This window comes from Sinocyclocheilus grahami, unplaced genomic scaffold, assembly GCF_001515645.1.
Source record: "Sinocyclocheilus grahami isolate Dianchi unplaced genomic scaffold, SAMN03320097.WGS_v1.1 scaffold714.1, whole genome shotgun sequence".
Lineage (NCBI taxonomy): Eukaryota > Metazoa > Chordata > Actinopteri > Cypriniformes > Cyprinidae > Sinocyclocheilus > Sinocyclocheilus grahami.
This window is the reverse complement of record NW_015505893.1, coordinates 163,851-187,559: the sequence shown is the minus strand read 5'-3', so window position 1 is coordinate 187,559 and position 23,709 is coordinate 163,851. Positions and strand designations below refer to the sequence as shown.

General features: G+C 37.3%; 1 protein-coding gene across 1 annotated transcript in view; it reads right to left on the bottom strand.

Moving 5' to 3' along the window:
• LOC107560194 (AT-rich interactive domain-containing protein 1B-like) overlaps positions 1–23,709 on the bottom strand; it is a gene marked incomplete at its 5' end in the record, with an annotated part of 126,212 nt that overhangs the window by 81,534 nt on the left and 20,969 nt on the right. Inside the window, 2 exons of the mRNA XM_016244306.1 lie at positions 7,926–8,024; positions 16,910–17,050. Of these exons, the coding sequence (XP_016099792.1) occupies positions 7,926–8,024; positions 16,910–17,050 (240 nt within the window). The remainder of the gene's footprint in view (positions 1–7,925; positions 8,025–16,909; positions 17,051–23,709) is intronic.

Below are 23,709 nucleotides of genomic sequence, written 5' to 3'. Positions count from 1 at the left end.
CACGATAGAAGCAATTTTACTCCATGACAATGATATATTGCATTCTATAAAATATTTATAATAATAACGTTAAGAAAAAAATATTTGATTCCTAACAGCATCAGCACAAATCAAATAAATTAAAAATTAAAAATTTAATTAAACTAGCCAACCTCAGTAAAGTCTGTAATACATTTTTGCCCCGATTTACAGTCTGGACTAATTGCCGAAAGCATAGTGTGCAATCCTCAGTCGTTTAGTGTATGGCAGGTTTTTCCTCTGTAACTATTTACAAAGTCGGCAAGTTTATGATCCCAAGTGTTTTAAAATCTGTTCAGATTTGAAAAGTCGTGTAGTGCATGCCACCTGGTCACTTACCCTTTAATCTTACAGATTTACAATTCGAAAGTTAAAAGCCACCTCTGTGACCTTCAGTATACCAGCTGTCATGGTGAATAGAGGGAAAAAACCTGTGATCCCATGATTCTACAAGCTAGAGAAGAGCATCCATCATCCTTGAGAGCTTTTCCTAAACCCAATTTCTCTAATTGAAAAGGCAAAAAAGAAGGAAGAATTGACTAGGAGAGATCAAAAGGGGTCTAATTACATCTGCAAGGTCCAGCACATGTTTATTTGATTCGTCTTTTAAAGGAAGTACTTGATTAAATAAATAGAGGCCAGAAAGCGCATTTAAAAATTCTCTTTAATGGAAGATGATGAAAAAGCCCACGGCTCGAGGCAGAGCGCGCAAAACCCACCACGAGAGAAGCGCAGGCCATCAATCTCGCTCTCGCTCATACGCATTTCACCTCTTAATGTTTTCCCCAACTGCAATGCATTGAAGATCTGAACGCAAGCACAGAAAGAGACTTTGAAAGTGTCAGGTAAAAAGGGATAAACTGTACAGAGATTCCCGCCAGCCCATAATACCCAAGGTACGTAAAAGAGGTTTCAAAAATAACGCAGAACACCAAAGCAATATTTGTTCAGAAAGATGACACAGGGGGGGACATGAATAAAATGTGTGTGAGAGTGTGCGCGCACGGCTCCGCTGCTGAGACAAAGCCATTTACGATTAAGGGCTGCCAAAGAAACAGCGGTTTACCCTTCACAGAGGTGAGCGTTGAGCAAACTGCAGGTGACAGAAGCTTTGATACATAGATAAACAGCACTGAGGTTGTTCCTATAACCTCCCTCTCTCTCCAACACAAAAGATAAGCCAGCTGTGATGAGCTCTTACAGAGGTGTAATCCTTCTCTCATAGACACATCTTGGCAGCTGACACACTTCATCAAACTAACAGAGAGGGGTTGTGTGTAGATGGTCATGTGTTCAAAAGTGGATAGACACAGAGTTTGCATCAGTGTTTCCTTCACACTAGTATTCACAAAGAACAGCTATATCAACAGTATTCATAGGTAAAGTAACTAATTTTATGTATTGTTTCAATAATGAATTTTTTACTTGTGTAGCAAATGTTTTTATCCAAAGTGACTTACAAATGATGAACATCATCAGCTATGTTTAAATAACATTCAAGTCTAATCAATTATATTTATACAGTTCTTTTCGCATTGGACAGAGTTCCAAAGCAACTTCACAGAAACATAATGCTGTAATAATGTATTAAATGACCATTCAGATGGTTAGTTAAAATAAAATTATTATGGATGCACCGATATGAAAATTTTGGCCGATACGATAACCGATAATTCTTTATTTTTGAAAGCCGATAACCGATATGTTGGCCGATAAATCTATATCCAAATTTGTATATACTTTTTAAGAGCCTGATTACAAAAAAGGTCTCATCATTAAAAGCCACATCCCAAACACTTCAACATAAGCAACCTAGTTTGAACAGTGTACGTTTTAAAAACTATTTTAATTTATGCAATAAAATAATGCATGAATAATGCAAACAAGTCACTGGACATCATTAAATGTGAAAAGAATCAAAATGAATGCGCCATGGATCGATAAAACGGAATAGCCTCTGCACAGACAATAATTACATTATTTTAATTACTAAACCATATTGTTGATGAAAATAATAAGAGAAAAATAAAAGTGGTGGTTATTATTAATAATGCATCAATGATTTTGAAAAAGTAACAAATTAATACCACTGTTTTAAATAGCAGCCGTTTGAGCTGTGTGCGCTGTACCTGAAGAGCTGAATGAACACCGGTAAACTGAAGCGCTTGTTATAGCGAGTTAATTATGCTATATGAGAATCAGATATTTATAGAACATAAACATATTACAACTTATATATGCACAAAAAGACGGAAATGCACAAGTTATCTTGAACTAAGTTATGCGATAGTAAGACGTGTAACTCGTGGATGCGCTCTTGGCTCTTCCTGTAAAAACGCGCTGAAACATGGCAAATAAACCCCAAAGAATTTACAACTTTTTTATTATGGTAGTTTCTTTTTATAATGTTATGTATATGACAGTCTCAGTTATAGTTATTAATGTTGTGCATTGCTGTTTGAGCTGCACGTGCAGAAGCTGAAGATCTGAATGAACACAGTAAACTGAAGTGCTTTGCTGGCAGCTTATTAAACTCAAGGAAATGCATCCTGAGATTAATCGGATATTAATACAACATAAACATAATATTACAACTTAAATATGTACAAAATGACGCAGTTATTGTGTGCTATAGTTAGAATGTGTAACTCCTGTTGTGGAAGCGCTCTTCCCATAACAACGCGCTGAAACAAGGCAACTAAACCCAAAGAAACCACAACGTTTTATTATAATAATGTTCTCATTAGAATGTTATAAACACGATATTCCCAATCATAGTTATTAATGTTGTGCACTGCTGTTTGAGCTACGTACGCTGAGCCAAAGATGATCAACGATAAACTGAAGTGCTCTATTAACGCTCTATTAACTTAACCAAACGCATTCTATATGAGATAAATCAGATATACATTAAATAAACACAATATTACAACGTACAATTGCACAAAAGGCTGCAAATGCACAAGCGAACTTAACTGTCATGGAGGTAGCTCCGTTGTGGAGGCTCACGCGTGAGTGAGGCTCAACTCACACACAAAACATGGGCGCACAAAGATTCCACAACATTATTTACAATGTTCTCATTATAATTTTATGTAGCCTTTATGACAGACTTGCCCTGTCCTTTTCAAAGTGATTCTAATCATATTTCAAGCATCTCAAAACCATAATGGACGAACAACGCGCATCTGAAGTGTCTCTGAAGGAAGATACCGGCTTTAAGATACCGATACCAGAAAAAATTTGCATTTATCGGCTGATACCGATATGGTGGCCGATATATCGTGCATCCCTAAAAATTATGCCGTAGTGTATTTGTCTGTTAAATTCACAGAAAAATCTAGCCACTTACTTAAAACAAAGACTGAAAAAAAAACATAGTATAATGGTATAAATGACAAGAATAACACTAGCAAATTATAAATAATATTACAAATAATTTTGCATTTTAGAATTATTATAAATTAGGATTACAAGTGATATTATGAAAATAATAAAAAAAATTAAGTATAATAATCATCTAGAAATTGTGTCTAAAAGCAATAATAAAACAATTTAAAAAATTGGTTTCAGGCTTTCTTCTCAACCATCAGCATGGAATCAGTAATTAAAGAACTGTTGACTGTCTACTACAGAATACAAAACATATTTTGAAAAATGTTAGTAACCAACTAGTTTTATCACCATTGGCTTTGTATTGACAAAAAACTCAACATTTCTCAAAATATCTTCTTTTATGTTCGACAAACAAAAGAAAGTCAGACAGGTTTGGAACAACATGAGGGTGAGTAAATGATGACAGAAATTCATTTTTGGGTGAACTGTCCCTTTATTTGTTTGAAACCTGATAATCATCCACTGAAGACTATGCAAACTATTTAAGTAGATTTTATAATTAATTTTTGTATTATTTTTCATCTATTTTTGCACGTTTACTTGAACTCCTGATGATGTTTGTTAAAAACTTCAAGTACTGCAATCTTCATTTGTGTGTTTTTGTTTGCTTTGTTCTTTATGAATTCAATGCTTGGAAAAAAGTCATAATTTGCTATTAATTACATTTAACTGTTAAAATTACAAAGTGAGATATATATCTTTCGCTCTTATTATCTAATAAATTCTTTGGAAGTAGAACATTTTCAGGTATGGGATATCGCAACTTCCACCCTAAGAATTTATCATCAGACACAATATCAGACAGGATGTGAAGTAAACAAGTTAAAATGAAACCTTTGATGACCGAAAGAGTGAAAAAGACTGAGATGCTGCAATAAATCCAGACATAAAACCCCACAGAGAAGAAAAATGACAGCTCACAGACACATCTGAAAGGTCGAACCATCAAGAGCCTCTACCAGCACAGAAGCACCCAAACAAGGTCAGCTCATCAGCAGGGGTCTGTGTTGCCATAAAAATCAACAAAGCGGATGAAGCAGGGTCTTCATAAAGCTCTCAGAGAGGGGGCAGTTAACACTTTGAAGGACAAACACATTCGGACAGAGATACTGGATGATCTCTTCTGGAACACGTCAATTGCTGCATTTATACTGCAATGCACAATTTTTGACACATTTGTCTGGTCTCTAATATTCAAATGACATTAAGACATATCTAATTGTGTTTCTTAGGCTTGAGTGTTTACATGTAGGTAAGACTAGCAGATATCAGATTCATACTGGATTTGTAAACCATATTTGAAAGCCATAGGTTGACAAGAGTAAATGCGGCCCACAGGGGGTCCTGTGTCCAAAAGTTTGATATATCAATCCCATGAAAACAGAAAACAAAGAAGAAAACTGCAGCTACGTCATGTACAATTGATTCAGGAGTATCTGGACGTGTTTACCCCAGCAGCAGTGCCGCAATGCGATACAGCCATCACAATTAATATCATCAAAGAGACGACTCGCACAGCCACTCACGACTCGCGTGACATTGCACAGTGAGTGAAAAGGTTAAGATTAGCAGAAGACTGTGTATAAATTCTGCATTATATGACAGTTAGTTCTGTCTAGTTAAACAAGAGTGCTGATATTTAGTACAATAGAGTTTCACTGTTTATATTGCTCCACTTGTCTGTGTTTGCAACGTTCTGGACAGTCTGTGGGTTAGTGGTTGGTGCAGGCAACATTGATATTCAAGTGAGTCATTGAATCATTCACTCAACCTGTTTGTTCAAAAACACTGATTTGAGACCAAAATAAGTGACTGCCTTTACAAGTGAGTCATTGAATTATTCACTCAAGTAATTCATTCAGGAACAAAACACATCTGCGGTTGATTCAGTTTGGAACTATTTTTATTTGCGGAGAAGTAACTTGCGTCTAAAATGTATATTACTTCGTATAATCTTCCTGCTTATTGATATTGTAAAAACAGTATCACATTCACAATCATGTTTGATTTTATGGGATCTTTAACATACATAATGCATAAACTACACTGTACAGCCACATGTGAGATGTTTTTACAGTTCTGCCTGTAGCGCATATTTTCAAGGCCGTTTCCTATTTCAAAGGGTACTTTATATGAGATTTCAGGAGCTCTAGATCTCCAAGAGCAAATGTAGCCACACTGAAGGCCACGTCAATATCATACCTTACTTCAAAAATGTTTACTTCAAAAATCATTTTCAAGGACTTTCTGCAGTGAGGAAGCATGACAGCGGATCATGCCGTGCAAAGCTCACACTGTTTTTGGTGCCAGTAAGGTGGATTACTTTATGCTTTCATAAATAAAGAGACAATGAGCCAATGTGTTTAAAAATCACGTCAGATTTCATGGGGATTCCACAATTAGAAGCACGACCAGGTGGAGAAGACCAAAGGGCAAATTTCCTCCAACCATTGACATAAGAAGCTCCAAAACTTGCTTCATTCATGACAAGAGTGTATTTTTTCTTATTGCCATCATGCTGATCCTACTTCTATTTTTAAATTTAATTGTAGGAATAATTTAGTAAAACACCGGTTCCTATTAATGGGCTGCAAGTCCTTAAATTGCCACAGTAACACCATCACCAGCCCCAAGTCCTCAGAGACACGGAACAAAACTGAGTTTAGCTGTTTGCCGTCTTCCTTTGTTATGCCAAACCGTGCAAAAGTGGCAAAAGTGGACTTGTGGTGGATACAAGTACAGCTTAGGCTGAAAAATAGGTTCTCTGTGGTCTTAACCCATGTTTTCTGAAGGTTTTTCTACAAGATTTTTTTTTTTTCATTTGTGTAGTTCATGCTACATGAACATCTGGTGTTTCTTTGTACTTTTCTTCCACTGATCTGGTGTAGTACTTTACTGTGTGAGAGATGCTTTGAGATAATTATCCAAACACACACACACACAGTGCAGACTGGCCGTTCCTTCTGCTGTTATTCTCTTTGTCCTTGGCTGAGAGTTCACTGGGCCATTGTGTCAGACACATCTAAAAATAGGTTTGCCGGCATGATACCAGCAGCCGCCTGGGGCTTTTAAACAACATTACCTCAGTCATCAACCCCCTGCGGGAAACCCATCGTGACAGCACCAGAGACTGCAGTTCTACTCGTTTAAATACCCATGCAGCATCTTCTGACTCTCTGCTCACTGGAAACACTAAGAGCTTTATGAGTGCAGCAGGCTGAAGGACTATTTTTAGGAAATGGATGGTAACTGGAATTCCTTTAGCAATTTGGAAATCCTCATAAATCATTTGAGCCTTGAGAAAATCTTCACGGATCAGTGAAGGAAGGACAATATCCCACTGTAAGGAATAGTTTACCAAAATTCATTTAGTTACCCTCATGTTGTTCCCAACCCATCTGACCTCATTCTTCCGTGGAACAAAACCTCAAGTGGTTCCTACTTGTCAAGTGAAGTTGCATATCACCAAACGTCGATGACAAGTGTAATCAAGTAATGTAATCACAGTGAAGATGACTTCTATAGTATTTTATGGCTTTTTTTGTTCATTTCGGAACAGCCAATGGCCACTAAATGTGTTCATTGTACGAAAAAGAGCAAGATGAACATTCTGCTTAACATCTCTTTTCATATTCCAAAGAGAAAAGAAAGGCTTGGTTTAGGACCATTCGTTTTTTACTGTGCTTTTTTGTTCATTTTTGGAACTTGATAGCCACTGGCCACAAACTGTATTTACTGTATGAAATTACTGTTCCAAAGAGAAAAAGTCTTAATAAAGAGTAAATTATGATATACATTTATTTTTGGGTGAACTGTTTGTTTAATAGAAGGTAAAATGTTGCTAATAAATAAAATAACATTCATCTTAAAAATGTTCAAATGAATCAACAAAATATTTAATAAAAAAATTAATTAAAATGTAATAAATATCTGCCTGTTGGTAATCCAGTGAAAAAGAGTTTGTTTGTCAACAGTATATGGTATGGAAAATATTTTCTCTTCCTTTTTAAAAGATGAAATATCATTACACTTTATTTGCTCTGTTTTATTCTGTAAAACCTTACTACGTATATGGAATAACCGTTTTATAAAAGCAATAATCCCTGTGAAGCCGTGGTTTACAGTCAATTTAGAACAGACCTGCGATCCATTTTTGGTCATGACCCACCAGTTGAGAACAACTAGTGCAGACAATTTGGGTTGCAACAGAGCGCAAAAGAGGGTTTTCGAAAAGTATCCAATTCTGATAAATAGTCACAACCACAGCACTGAAAAATAGAGCTCTGAAAAGGCAAACAACAGTGCAACTTGCAACCAGAAGTCTTTGTATGTGCGAGTGGAGGCAAAAAGGGCATTTTGTTTGTGATATCTCTATACTATACTACTATATCCACTTGAGAAATACATATACAGAACACTTAAAAGCATTTCTAGAAAAACAAGTAATTGTCAAACACCTGGGTCAGGCAGTCTTTAAAATCTCAGACTAATTTTGGACTGTAATGTCTCACCGGGAGGCTGGACGGGCGGTCCTGCTGAGTAAGACCCATGTCATCGTGGTTTGGTTTCCCAGACTGGCCCCTGCTACCATATCCCTCCTGCAGAGTCTCCTATGGAGAAAATAGTTTAATTGAACTAAATTTAAAAAAAAACAATCATGCAACTATTGAAGGGCTCAAACTGCCCAGATAGTTGTGTCATGGTACTGTACATTAGCAGGCCTTGATTCACACAGAATAAGGTAATCAGACAGTTGCAGACAGCATGATGGCACCAGCCCATAATTTAGCTTCATCCACAGACTTGTGATTCACACAAGCAGAATGGCTGTTTACGCAGAAATGCTGAGGCATGTCTAACGGCTGAAATGCAGACTGTGCACTGATATCAACCGTAAAAGACCGCAATCTGCGTGAGGGGATCAAAAAATGCATTACAGCAATATATTTATTGGCCCTCATGCCAATTCTGAATTCTGAAGGCTGAATGTCCAAATAACTGGATAACAACAGCACTATGAGACGTGATACTACAGAACTGCAAGAAAGATATTAGAAAAATATAGTAAAAACAGTAATAATGTGAAATATTATTAAGTTAAAACAACTATTTCAATTTGAATGCATTTCCAAAATGTAATCAGGTCTTCAGTGTCGCATGATCCTTCAGAAATCTTTCTATTAAACTGATATGGTGCTCAAGAAACATTATCAAATGTTGAAAACAATGCACAGCTTAATATTTTTGTGGAAACCATGATACATTTTTCAAGATTCTTTGATTACTTTTTTTAAGCATTTATTTGAATCAGAAATGTTTGTAACATTATAAATGTCTTTCTGAGGATTTGGCCACTAGATTGTTTATATTTCATTGGTACATGAACATCTGTGTTCCTTTGTACTTTTCTTCCACAGATCTGGAGCAGCACTTTACGGTGTACACTTTTACTGTACATTTTGTATGTTGTTAACATTCATTGATAAGAAGAAATATGATCAGCAAATCAGCATATCAGAATGATTTCTGAAGGATCATGTGACACTGAAGACTGGAGTAATATGCTGGAAAATCAGCTTTGACATTACATTTGAAAATATATTAACATGTAAACATTTATATATTTACAATATTACTGTTTTACTGTATTTTTGATCAAATAAATGAAGTCTAAGTGAGCATAAGAGACTTCTTTAAAAAAAAATTAACTTACTAATTATTCCAAAAGTTTGGTATTAAAACCATAACAGCCATAAATTCCAAAACACTTTTGCTGTAAAATTATGGCCAATATGGTAGACATTACTGACAAAACCTGTGTCAGCCAATCAGTTTACCTAACTGAAAGCTGTCAAGCAGAATTTACAACTAAGTGTCAAGAAAGAAATTAATACAAATCTGTGTTCTACAGAAGGAGAAAAAAGTAATTTGGATTTGAACTATCCCTTTAAACTCTACAGCAATCCGGGCCCGATATCCCAATAAGACTATGGGTATCACGCCAAAAGAAAATTTATCACAGCATCTTTTGAGATGGAAAAGTGGATACTTGACTTCCCTCAGCAAATACACTTCAGAAAAGAAAACAGACTTGAAAAAAAGGGGTTGAAAGTGTTCCAACTAAGGTCGCCCTGCCTGCAATTCACTCATGTATACAAACATCACCAGAACTCCCTCCCCGCTCACTTCATTCAACAGTGGGAAAAAACACTGGGGGGCATTCCCGAGCCAAACTGAGCTGTATGTGTGTGTGTGTGTGTGTTGACTCTGGGTCATGGCCAGGCCACACACACAGACGGCTGTTTACAGTTGGGCCATTACATCACCGCTCAGGCATGTGCTGATTCAGAACCGTAACAGATGCTTAACGGACAGCGAGACCTCTGAGATTCACAGCGTCACAGGAAAACTATGTGATACCTCCCGTGTGACACATGCTTTTTCTCTCAAATTCACAAAATTCACTTTCACTATGCCATTTAGCGCTGTCACAGTAACAAAAATTCCAGTAGTCGATAAAAGCGTTGGGGGAATTTTACTACACTTGATATATAGATTTAAATAGCACTGCAAAATGTCCATGAAACGTACTCCTAGTTAAATATTAATGCGTCGCATTAAATAAAAACATTACATGAAACCTTCATCTGATTAAATGCTAAATACATGTGTGAAAAACAAGGGTCCAAAACATTATAAAATTTGCCCAGTTTAACCACACGTCATCAAAAACACATGTGACCAGACACAAGAAGCGTCATGGACAACAGCAAAAGACTGCATACTCGCCTGTCAATGATTCACTGCACTAAAATAAGGCTTTTAACAAGGCTTTTGTTGGTTATGTATGGCTTCAAAAAAAATAACCATTCAAAATTGCAACAACAACAAAAAAGAGCATTTACAGCATATCACTGCATATCATTCATAGGGTCCAACTATTAAAGTCACAATGAAAATAGTAGAATCACATATTTTCTTTCGTATTGTGACGTACATCTGAGTGCAATGGATTATTGAAAAAGAAACAAATGTAGGGAGGGCACTTGCTTCTATGCATCAGTTGTTGATTGGATTTTAAGATGTGGGCATTGCATTCAAAAATTAATAGTGAGCTTGCAGTCAATTATGGAGAGGCGGGATTTAAGCAAAGTAAATAATTGGAGAAGACCAGCATACGACACCGGAGAGAAGTCTTGTTTTTTTCACTGGAAGATTGAGTTATGACATTTTGATTAAACACAAATAAATTACAAATATTAAATTATACATATACAAGAATGAATTGTTCACAATAAGACTTATGAGTTTACAAAATAGACAGTTAACAATTAGGGATTGTATATTTAGTAGAAGGATGCAGTTGTTTAATAAAATAACATTTTAACTAGGTTGTGTGATCACCTATAAAATACATTTAGTTCTGTCATGACAACTCTCAGAGGGATTGGCATGGTAATGTACATGACAATGTTAATGTATTTGGTCTTGGCGGAATAGATCTGCTACGCTGCTGTTGCGGCAGAGCAAGTACCGAGACTTGCTACTGCCAATACATCCACAACATGCTGCTGTGAGCATGTAAGAGATATTGCTGCTGCAAATATAACATACATGAAATAACCCCCATATAGCATACATGAATCACCTCATAGCAGATCTATACAGGTGGAGCTGGGGAAGGTGGAGGGTTTCTGAAGAAAGCTGCAACTGCTACAGCAAGCGCTAGTCATATATTTGAATGTTGAGCAGCGAGCTCATTGGCTACCGATACAGGAGAGAACCAATCAGCTGTGCCATGTGATAATGATGTCATTAGGTCAGATTGAGTTAGACCTATCGGACTGCGCCATCTAGAGTTTCATGCCAGAACTCTGTATTTATGACAATATTCATTTATTTTTGGTATTTAGGAGTTTTCCCTTTTCTCTCTCTCTCTCTTTTCTGTTTATGGATGTTTGATAGGCTTACAAAATAAAAACATAAAAAACATAAATGGAGTAGCTCCAATTGCCTCAGGAAGGAGTTTTTAGGTCAATATGTTCTGATTTAAGTAAGAGCTTTCTGCTTCATTTCTTCATATAATTCATGTTTTCTTTAAACCGAGGGTCTGTGTTGAACGAGACGTGTTTACACAGGGTGTGTCTAGATGAAAACGTCGCTGTAAGAAGACATCTGCGGGCATCTGAGACTCGTAAAACTCAACATGTCCATGAAAACATCAAATCCATCTTTTTATGGTTTTTGAGTCCCTTGTGGCTCCACGGTTTCAGCACAATGATTAACGGATCGTTCTTTGAGCTACAGATAAAACGGAAAACATCCCTTCAGTGTGATTAATGCGCTATTGTAATGGCTTGTCTGAAATTGCATCATCCCTGAGCAGTTTGATGTTTAGTTGGCGCGTGAGGGACATATTGTCTCTTTAAAGAACACATGAAACCAAATTTGACAGTATTTACTTTCTTAATAAACGTCCCTGGTCTTATTGTGCCTGATTCATCGGTGCATGTTATTGTAATTTTCCTAATCTTTCATTAAAACGTAATGCTTTTCTCTCCCCAGAAATAACTTTTTTTTCTGCTGATTAGGATTGGGATAAAATTACCCAATAATACAGTGTACAAATACAAATAAAACAGTGATCCTTTCAAATCCCAAATTGGTCTACTAGAAAGTGTGAATGCTGTTTTCATGTTGTCTTGCCTTTAAATCACACACACAAAAAACCTTGTCCTGAAACCAGCCAGACTTTTATAAATGGTATGGTCAGCAGATGCTGCGAGACTGGGTCAGCTAGATGTACCTTTCATGGCCAGCACATGGTGCTAATTGACGATATAAGCCAAACGGAGGAGAACGTCAGGCTGGGAGTCACTATGAGACCACTCTGTGAAGCTCTAATGAAAGCCAGCGCTTTGATTTAACGGCTGATTTTAACCAGACTAAGAACGGTGACTCCGGGAATGATGAGGAGAGCTTGTTTAGCAGCTAACATTAAACAGCCTTCAGGCGATTCGGCGATGAACCATCATTTGCAGAATAGAACGCCGCATCCTAATTCACATACTACATCCCAAGTAGTATGTCAGATAAAAAAAGTGTATCACAAATCACATTATGTTGAAAAATGTATGCAAACTTGCCCAGATGGCCTTTTGAGTGAAGGGCATTTACACTCTAGAGGAAAGTATTTAACCACTAGAAAAGGCTAAAAGCTGGGCCAGTTTGAAATCAAGTGTGAATACAGTGATTTCTGAAACCATGACTGGACTCGTCTGTATGAAATTCTCATTGGTCAACAAGGATTGGTTACATCAGCCGTTCTTAAGTTGGTACATGATAACTATCTCTGTACTTTACTCAGTCACACCATTGTTTTTTCTTAAGGCAGAATGTAGCAAGGATGTAAGCTTTTTTTTAAGTAATGCAAAGCTATTTTGAAATGCTGTGAATTTCAGTTTATCCTCAGTTTTAACTTCTTTTGCCTCACGTAACTAACGGTAAAAATGTTTCCACTTAAATATGCTACTACATAACTGATATTAAAAAAACATCAGAAATTACCTTTGTTTGTTATGTTGTAATTTTATTTCACATGCACACAGAGGTGTGGTTTTTAGGTAGGGTTTGTGTTGAAGAGTTGCTCATTTATTCATATAATAAAAAATGATATTCATTATACTCTCTCTCTTCAAGGGTTAGTTCACCCAAAAATGAAAATTATGTCATTAATTACTCACCCTCGTGTCGTTCCAAACCCGTAAGACCTTTGTTCACCTTCAGAACACAAAATATTTCTGATGAAATCCGAGAGCTCTTTGACCCTCCATAGACAGCAAGGGTCCTACCACGGTCAAGGCACAGAAACGTAGCTAGGATATCGTTAAAATAGTCCATGTGACATCAGGGGTTCAACCGTAATTTTATGAAGCTACGTGAATACTTTTTTTGCGCAAAGAAATCAAAAATAATGACTTTATTCAATAATTCTTCTCCTCCGCGTCACCCTAGCGCCATTTTGGAAAGTATCATGACGCATGCACGTGCTCTCCTCTGTTCGTAAACAAGACGCGGTGCATTTGTTTTCTAGGTCAGCAGCACCATGCACATGCGTTGTTTACGTGCAGATCAAAGCTCATGCATGCGTCATGATACTCTCCAAAATGACACTAGGGTGATGCGGAGAAGAATTGTCAAAAAAAAAGTCATTATTTTTGTTTTCTTTGCACACATATTCTCGTAGCTTCGTAAAATTATGGTTGAACCATTGATGTCACATGGACTATTTTACTGATGTCCTTACTACCTTTCTGGGTCTGGGAACATTTCCGTTGCATTGCTGTCTATGGAAGGTAAGATAGCTCTGGGATTTCATCAAAAATATCTTCATTTGTGTTCTGAAGATGAACGAAGCTTTTACGGGTTTGGTACGACATGAGGGTAAGTAATTAATGACAGGGTGAACTATTCCATTAAAATGTACTCTCGGACCGTTACTCCTGGTCAGAGGTTTCGGTGAAAATGTAGTTTATGTATACTTTTACATTTCAACTTTCAAGTTTAATGGTGCGACACAAAAATATTGAGTAAGTTTGTATTAGTTGTAACTTAGTGCCCCTTTACAACAAAACTAGGCTAATTTGTAACCTATGCACAGCTGATGCAACCGGCTCCGGATGTCTACAAGTGCACTGCAGCAAAAGTTTCCTCAACTACTGGCTGCAGGTTGGAGCATTACTTTTGCAAATCTTTGCATTTTTTCTCTACGTCCTTGTAAACCCCCAATAAAATCAATGGGCTGGCACCATTCCCTGGCATGGGGATGGAAGCATCCTAATACTACCCCTAATGTTGTGACAGCTCTCTCCCACTCAAGTCAATAATTCATAAATTTAAATAAAATGAATTTAGATAAATTTAGAATTTAAATCAAATGAATTTAGCTGGGTCTGGATCAGTGAAATGTAGACGGAATTTTGTGATGGATAACAGAATTTGTATATTCTGGTGGCAGTTTTGTATAACATTACACTTTGATATTATAAAATGATCAATAAAATATGTTTGGAAAGCGGTTATTTAGGGTTGGTTCATTTGCTAGCTGGCAGAATAGCTTTATTATGTTGTAGGATGTTTATTATTCATTATAACCTCTTTACTCCCGTATTCTATTCATCGCATTTTGTCAAGCCCAGTTCTGCTTTCTTTCGCCTTCAAAACTTTGATGAGCAACGGTGAATGTAACCACAGCTTAAAAGAATGTACTTTCCCTTCATCAGTGGATAACAGCTTGTAGTATTAGTATGCAAATTGGGACACAGCCAAGTCCTTAACACTTTGAAGTTCCAAGTTCTGCCTGAAGAAAAAGACGTGAAAATACGGCAGCTCCAAAAGTCTGAGACCACAAGTGAAAAGGCTTCTGTCTTGCATTCTATTCTAACTGAATACAAACTTGTTTTCAGTGTAACAATTTGAATAAAAAGTTAAACTTTGGGTTTTCCCCTTTTTGCTTCAATGAAAGCTGCATGAACTTCCTTTTGTCCAAAGGAGTTCACATGACCAGTGTCACACATTTTCTTATTTGATTAGCACTGAATAGTATTTATTTCGTCTTCAAGTTAAGTAACTTTTTTCAGTTTAAAATGAAAATTCCAAAACGTTCTCAATGTTCTCTCAGACATTTAGAGCCCACTGTATCTCTCCCACTTGCTGCAGTGTTTCTCCGCCCCACAATCTCTTCTGTCAGAGACTCTGGAAGCAACAGCACAGAGGAAGAAAATGAAACCGTTTTTCTCAATCAGCCTCAGTGTCACATAAGAGAAAATGAAAATAATGCCTTTAAGGTCCAGGGAATAAACAGAGAGTGTGATAGCAATATGAGGCGCACGGCAGTGCCGTCCTCACTGATATTACACACACACACCCCTGAGACATCCACTCAAGGCCAGTTTCTTATTATTGCTTTCTCCAAACTACTGGAGTGTGTGTGCTGCAGCCTGTTAAGAACAAGCTGTGTGTAATAGAAAAAAGACAAGAGAAAAGCTGTGTTTCTCTAGATACTCAACCATGTGAGCGAGAGAGAGTGTGTGAGAGAGTAAAAGGGGTGGAGCTAATTGCTATACTGTGCAGACTTGAAATATAAATTGAATTGAATTTTTTTATTACTTTAATGCAGAAAAATCTAATTCTTGACGCAATGCAAAAAAATTGCATCCTCATTACGCATTACAAAAACATATTTACATTTATATTTAAATATAGTTGTAAGGGTTGTACTGCCTTATGTTGGTATTAATTTTTTTTTTTTAAAGTGTGTGATTTTTTCACATTACAGTAATGAGAATGTGGGGCTGAAATTAATTGTCATGGAAGTACTTAAAGGTCCCCTGAAATGCTTAGAAACATGCAGCGTTAAGGCCCGTTCACACCAAGCACGATAACTATAAAGATAACGATAAAGATAACGACATTAGCGTCCACACCAGCAAACGATATCGTCTGTTTATTCTAAGCGCACGTGAGTCTGCCGCTTTAAATTCTTGAGCTCGTTACAGCAGGATGGATTCTGATTGGCTGTCAGTGTTTTATCATTAATCAGCTGGGGAAAAATAGTTTTGAAAGTGATCACAACGATATCGTTCCTCTGTATCGTTATCGTTATAGTTGTGGTGTGAACTATGCTATTCTTTACTATTGAGAATGATTTTTAGAACTATAACGTTATCTTTATAGTTATCGTGCTTGGTGTGAACAGGCCTTTACTCTATGTCTTGACAGAATTTTGTCACTGTTTTGGAGCAGACTGCCTTATAGATAACCTTACGACTAACATATTGATACTAACACCCAAAAAAACTTTAAAACTTTTGATTTCATGGGGACTTTAATGGTCTTAAAAGATAGTCATAATTTTCTTTATGCTAAATATCCTTTCTAAAATATGACATTCAGGAGATTCTATCAATCATTTCCAAAGCTCAGCGTATGTCAGGAATATTGTTGTGGCACACATGACTCAAAAGCTGATATCTCATTGGTAAGAGAGTTTAAAAAAAAAAAAAAAAGTGAGTGAAGTGACATGGTGACCCATACTCGGAATTAGTGCTCTGCATTTACCCATCCAAAGTGCACACACACAGCAGTGAACACACACAAACCGTGAACACACACCCGGAGCAGTGGGCAGCCATTTATGCTGCGGCGCCCGGGGAGCAGTTGGGGGTTCGGTGCCTTGCTCAAGGGCACCTCAGTCGTGGTATTGAAGGTGGGAGAGAGCGCTGTACATTCAGTCCCCCCCACCTACAATCCCTGCCGGTACGAGACTCGAACCCACAACCTTTGGGTTATGAGTCCGACTCTCTAACCATTAGGCCACGACTTTTCCCCACAATGCGAACTTCTTTTTAAAAAAAGATCTAGTGAAAATCCTTTTGAGGGTCTTCAGATGAGGACAAGGACCCTTTAGTACCGATTTAGCAGCCTAAATGCTTACCTGTTGTGTTGGAGCGCGCTGCTGCATGTAGGGGGGTTGAGAGGGGGCCGCAGACTGATGCTGTGGAGGACTGAAGTATGGGGGCTGACCCTGTTGACAGTAGCCGCCCATTCCCTGTGGCCCATATTGAGCCGGCATCTGCTGAGCAAGACAAGGACAAAAACATGAGACTTAGCACACACTCACAGACGAACATTCTCAAATGCTTCACATGGCATGTCACGGCAGGAAGGACGATTATTATTCATCTGTGAAGTATTTTAAATGGTGATCCACCCCGGAACATTAACTGATTACTTTACAATGCTAATCCGATCTGAAACGTCTCGGTCTGGGTGGTGACATCTCAAGTCAGGAATAAAAGATTCTCACAGTGCTGGAACAGGCGGTGCTTGGGACTGACAACCACATTTATCAACAGGTGTGTTGATACTTCCACTTCTTCAAAATGGTTCTTTTAGGAACTGTTCACTGAAAGGTTCTTTGGGAAACCAAAAATGGTTCTTCCATGGCATCACTGCAAAAACACCCTTTTGGAACCTTTCATTTTAAGAGTGTAGAGCTGTCAATGCAGCTTTAAAAAAAACATATACAATACTTATGTGCCTTTTGATGATATTTAATATATTGCTCAGTGTCTAAAATGTTTTTCACCCTGAGGAACCATCATTTTGACGACAAAAAAGCCACTGTAGCCAATTCACATTAAAATGTTTAATACTTAAAAAAAATGTAATAAAAAATCAAATACAGTATAATTCTAGTTAAAAAGAAATCAATGCATCTCAGGGATTTCCCATGAACACACCTGAGATGATGCAAACTGATGAATTGATTGAAAACTCTGATTCAGTGACAATGACAGTTTGAAGACGCTATTAAACCATCTGATCACTCATGAGTCATGAGACAAGGAAGTTGACTGTGAATCGAGACGCTGAAATACCGTATATCATGAGTTGCATGTGTGTAAATGAGGAAGACGGCGACGTTATTTATGTGCCTGTAAATTGCCAAAATTGAAGCTGGGTAGTTTAATGTTAGAAAATGAAGAAATTAAAATGTAATTACTACTATTCTAATTTTACAGTTGTACTATAAATTCAAATGTAATTTTTTTTTATTAAATACTCATTTTGTTTACAATAATAGTATTATTGCATTTTATTCAATAATGATCACAATAAAAAAAAATCCATTATTTTACAGTCAGTCTGATGTGTTGGTCAAAAAACAGTGGAAATGTGACCTATAAAAATATATCGCAGAAAAATAAAATATGACGTCAGGTTTTCCAATATCATTGAGCTCTACTGTGCAGCACTTTGTATTGTGCCTTTAAGGATATAAATAAAAATAAAACAAATAGAATAGAAAAAGAATAGAGCAAGCTAGTGTTAGAGGCCTTTTTTGCTTTTGTTAATAATTGTATAATAAATAAAAAGAAAACAAATAGATAGAATTCAGAAAGATTAGAAAATCTATGGTTAGTTTTTTTTTTTAAAGAAAACAAGCATAGTGCAAGTCTAAAAGGGACAAGTTTTTTTAAGAATAGAATTAGAATAGAGAGTGCAAGAGTTAGAGGGTCAAATAAAGATGGAAGAGATGTGTTTTTAGCTGATTCTTGAAGATGGCTAAGGACTCAGCTGCACGGATTGAGTTGGGCAGGTCATTCCACCAAGAGGGAACATTTACTTTAAAAGTCTGTGAAAGTGATTTTGTGCCTCTTTGGGATGACACAATAAAGCGACGTTCACTTGCAGAATGCAAGCTTCTAGAGGGCACATAAGTCTGAAGTAATGAATTTAGGTAAAGGAGTGCAGAGCCAGTGGTAGTTTTGTAGGCAAACAATAATGCCTTTAATTTTATGCGAGCAGCTATTGGTAGCCAGTGCAAACTGATAAACAGAGGTGTGACGTGCATTATTTTTGGCTCATTAAAAATTTATCTTGCTGCCACATTCTGGATTAATTACAACTGGTTAGAAGGCCTGTCAATAGAGCATTGCAAGAACAAGAACAAGAACAAGAGCTTGAACAAGAAGTTGTGAAGCATGTTCCGAAAGAAAGGGCCTGATCTTCTTGATGTTGAATAAAGTTCTGTCTTGGCAAGGTTGAGTTGAAGGTGATAGTCCTTCATCTAGCAAGAAATGTCTGTTAGACAAGCTGAGATGTGAGCAGCTATCGTCAGATCATCAGGATGGAATGAGAGGTAGAGTTGAGTGTCATCAGCATTGCAGTGATATGAAAAGCCATGTTTCTGAATGACAGAACCTAGTGGTGCCATGTAGACAGAGAAGAGAAGTGGTCCAAGAACTGAGCCCTGAGGCACCCCAGTAGTTAGTTGTTGCCACTTGAACACCTCGCCTCTCCAAGATACCTTGAAGGACCTATCTGAGAGGTAAGACTCAAACCACTGGAGTGCGGTTCCTGAGATGCCCTTTGCCAATAGGGTTGACAGGAGGATCTGGTGGTTAACCTTGTCAAAAGCAGCGGACAGATCCAGCAAGATAAGTAATGAAGATTTGAAATCCGCTCTTGCCAGTCTTAGAGCTTCAACAACTGGAAGCAATGCAGTCTCGGTTGAAAGTCCACTTCTGAAACCAGACTGGTTGTTGTCGAGGAGGTTGTTCTGTGTGAGAAAAGCAAAGACATGGTTGAACACAGCTCGTTCAAGTGTTTTTGCAATGAAAGGAAGAAGGGAAACCGGTCTGTAGTTCTCGAAAAGAGATGGGTTAAGGGTGGGTTTCTTAAGTAGTGGGGATATACGAGCCTGTATAAATGCTGAGGGGAAAACACCAGTGTAAAGGGATGTGTTAATGATGTGAGTGAGTGCAGGTACAACTGCAGGATAAATGGTTTGAAGAAGATGAGATGGAATAGGATCAAGTGGACAAGTAGTAGGATGATTAAAGGATATGTTTGGAGACTTCTGCTTCAGAGAGTGAAGAGAAAGGATGTGAATGAGTGTATGTTTGCTGGTAAGATGTGCTTGACAGATTGTGGTGTGGAAAATTGTGCACTGATGGTTTTAATTTTATTAATAAAGAACGTGGCAAAGTTTTCAGCTGTTACGGGGTGTAACGGTACACATATTCGTACCGTATGGTTCACGGGGCAAATTCCAAATGGATGTGATCATCCCTATCCCCTTGGAGTGGGGACTTTGGAGTGAGCAGGGCACTTGCGTGCCATTATGTAGTCGTTTGGAATGCACTTGGCAAAGGGAACATCGTAATTTCCTCATTAACTTCAGCTGGGATGTTCCCGTGACAACGCAGCACGGTGTCCATCAGCAGATGTCGCTGTTTTACTGGCATATATGTCTTTTTATTGTTGTTAGTATAACTGTTGCAAATAAACATACATTTTTTATTTTAAAAAGTTTTTAAAATATGCTATATAATATATGAAAACTAATATAAATATAAAACTTTTAAAAATATAAAATGTGTATTTTTTATGCGGGTGTACACCAGCGAATCAGCTGACAGACACTGTGCTGCATTGTTACGGGAACATCCCAGCTGAAGATAATGAGGAAATAAAGTATATATATATATATATATATATATATATATATATATATTAAGAGAATAGTCTCTTATGATCACCAAGGCTGCATTTTGTTTATCATAAATACAGTAAAAACAGTAATTTTGTATAGTATTGTAATCTGTATCAATCAATATTACTACAATTTAAAGGATCTGTTTTATATTTTAATATATCATGTTGAAATGTGAAATATATGTTGAGAACAGTTGAGCATAATATTTTTGTGGAAACCGAGATGCACTGTCATTCAAACATTTGTGGTAAGATTTTTTTAATAAATGATTAAAAGTAGAAGTAAGAACATTTATAACAGTACAAAAGATTTCTATTTCAAACAAAGTCTCTTTTTTTTAATTCAAAGAATGCTGAAAAAAACTGTATCATGGCTTTGACAAAAAAAAATTAAGCACCACAACCGTTCTCAACATATAACAAACAGTTCTTTTTTTATTTGCTTTTTACTTGAAATAATATTTCACAATATTACTGTTTTTTGTATCTTTTTAAATAGGATAATAAGAAATCAGAATATCAGCGTATTAAAATTATTTCTGAAGGATCATGTGAGACTGCCATCACAGGAATATATACAGTATATATATATATATATATATATATATATATATATATATACACACACACACACACACTATTGATAGATTGAGATTTATCCAGTAAATTATTTGTGCTTTAATTTGTTTCTAGGAAAATCTAAACAACACTAAGAAATTTTTTTTTTTTTTCCAATGTAGGCCTAACTAATACACTAAATATTCTGACCCCTTTCTTCCGGATTTGTAACCGTCTGTAGAGCATTTGAGGGAATGTAAAAGGATAACTGCCGTGCATATCCAGTCTCTCCATCACTGAAATAACAAAAAGAGATTTAAGAGGACAGCGCTCAACTGCTTCAAAATCCCACAAAGAGATTGTGTCCAATCTCAAATGGCACATTTAATCCATTTCTCTGCCATGTATTGTTATTGTCAGTAGCGTGGACAGCAGTGCAGGTGAGCGGCGGTCAGATGGTCAGCGGCAGTGCCTCGGGGGGGTTGATGGCTTCTGCTGATTGTGTTGTGATAGGACCTGTCCTCTTACAGAACCTTCAAAACACCTGATCCGCATCCACCTGAGCTCACACACGCTCATTAAACACACCTAATGCCATCAAAGAGCAAACACAGAGGTAAAATGCAGGGGCAAATTTGTTTGATGGAGAAGAAATTCACATTTAAAGGTGCATTCAGTAGTTAATGTGCTCGTTTGCTCGTTTAAAAAGTTTTATGCTTTAAGAAATAGTGCTTTTGGTGTACACTCACATGAGATCGATACAGTACTTATAACAGTCGATAAAAAGTGTTTTAATTATATATGGTTTAGGTCACTCCCTCAATGCATTTGGCCTTGCTGAAATGATGTGAGAGATTGGAGAGATCGTCATTAGCGCTCATTTATTGTCACCTCTGTAGATACACTAGTGGCGTAGTGTTGTTTGGTGATGTGAAGAACGAAAATTAGACAATGGACAATATTAACTTTTTATTGTTTTTCATCAGCAGAAACAACAGGAGAAACAGTAGCTGTATGGCTGAAGAAGAAGAAAAGGTCTGAATACAGACAAAGACAAAAAAACAAGCTTAAACACTGGTACGACATACACAAGGTAGAAAAAATAGATCATGGAGAAAACACTGACTTGCGATACCCAAGTGGCTACTGTTTTGATGGATAGGTAAGGGAATAAATTATTGAGTAGAGCACTAATCTAAAACTTTGTAATATCAGTGTAATTTACATAAAAGGATGTACAGTGTTTAACAACACTGTGGTATCCATACTAGCAGTGATACTAATGCTAACAAGAGAACTACTGAATGGACCTTTTAAAAAAAGGGTAGGTGATTTGGCTCAAACACATTATTTGTTATGCTGGTTGAAAGTCTCTTCACATCCTGATAGCAATCACTAAATTAAGTGGTCTAACTGTATTTATATCGTCTTTGGAAGAGGTGGGACCATAAAATGTTCGTCCAATCATATCACTCAGTCTGAGGGCTATGATAGGCTGTTACCTGCCTGTCAACGTATATATATTTGCATACCTCTGAGCACCATGTTCACGCAGACATGATACGTCACCAGCAAACTCCATTACACTATTTTTGGACTGAGCGAGAATGGAAGGCGTTGTTATTGTAATATTATGTGCTTTGTACTGTAATGTTTTCTCACCAATGAATGAGGCATGAGGCAATCTGACAGCATTGCATTCAACCCTCCACCAACGCTGTTTCTCATTGTGTCGCTGGTTAGCCTCTGCGCGTTCATGTGTTTTGAAGGAGGCGTGGCTTTGGAGAGTGATTTGCAGGGAGGGTGGAAGCTTATGCTTTCAGAGCTAGCTTGCTATTGCTAGCCTCTCCGAAATAGCCTACCCTACCTTTAAGATGGTAAATACACCATACCTGCAAACTCTTGACTTTTGCTTCTTCTAAAATTGTTTCTTCTAAAAATGTATTGGAATCAGCAGTTGAAATAGTTTTGGAAAATTCAGATTTTAGAATAGAACTGCATGTTGTTTATGCAGCAACAATCTACCCTGTTGAAAAAAACAGCATATGCTGGTTAGGTATGTTTTGACGCTGGGATGCTGGTTTAAGCTGATCCTTTGCTGGTCCTTTTGCTGGTTTGTGCTGGTCCTTTGCGAGCACATGACCAGCATAAACCAGCAAAGGACCAGCTAAAACCAGCAAAGGACCAGCATAAACCAGCAAAGGACCAGCATAAACCAGCAAAGGACCAGCATAAACCAGCAAAGGACCAGCATAAACCAGCAAAGGACCAGCATAAACCAGCAAAGGACCAGCATAAACCAGCAAAGGACCAGCATAAACCAGCAAAGGACCAGCATAAACCAGCAAAGGACCAGCATAAACCAGCAAAGGACCAGCATAAACCAGCAAAGGACCAGCATAAACCAGCAAAGGACCAGCATAAACCAGCAAAGGACCAGCATAAACCAGCAAAGGACCAGCATAAACCAGCAAAGGACCAGCATAAACCAGCAAAGGACCAGCATAAACCAGCAAAGGACGAGCTTAAACCAGCAAAAGGACCAGCATAAACCAGAAAGGACCAGCACAAACCAGCAAATGACCAGCATAAACCAGCAAATGACTAGCATAAACCAGCAAATGACCAGCATAAACCAGCAAAGGACCAGCATAAACCAGCAAAAGGACCAGC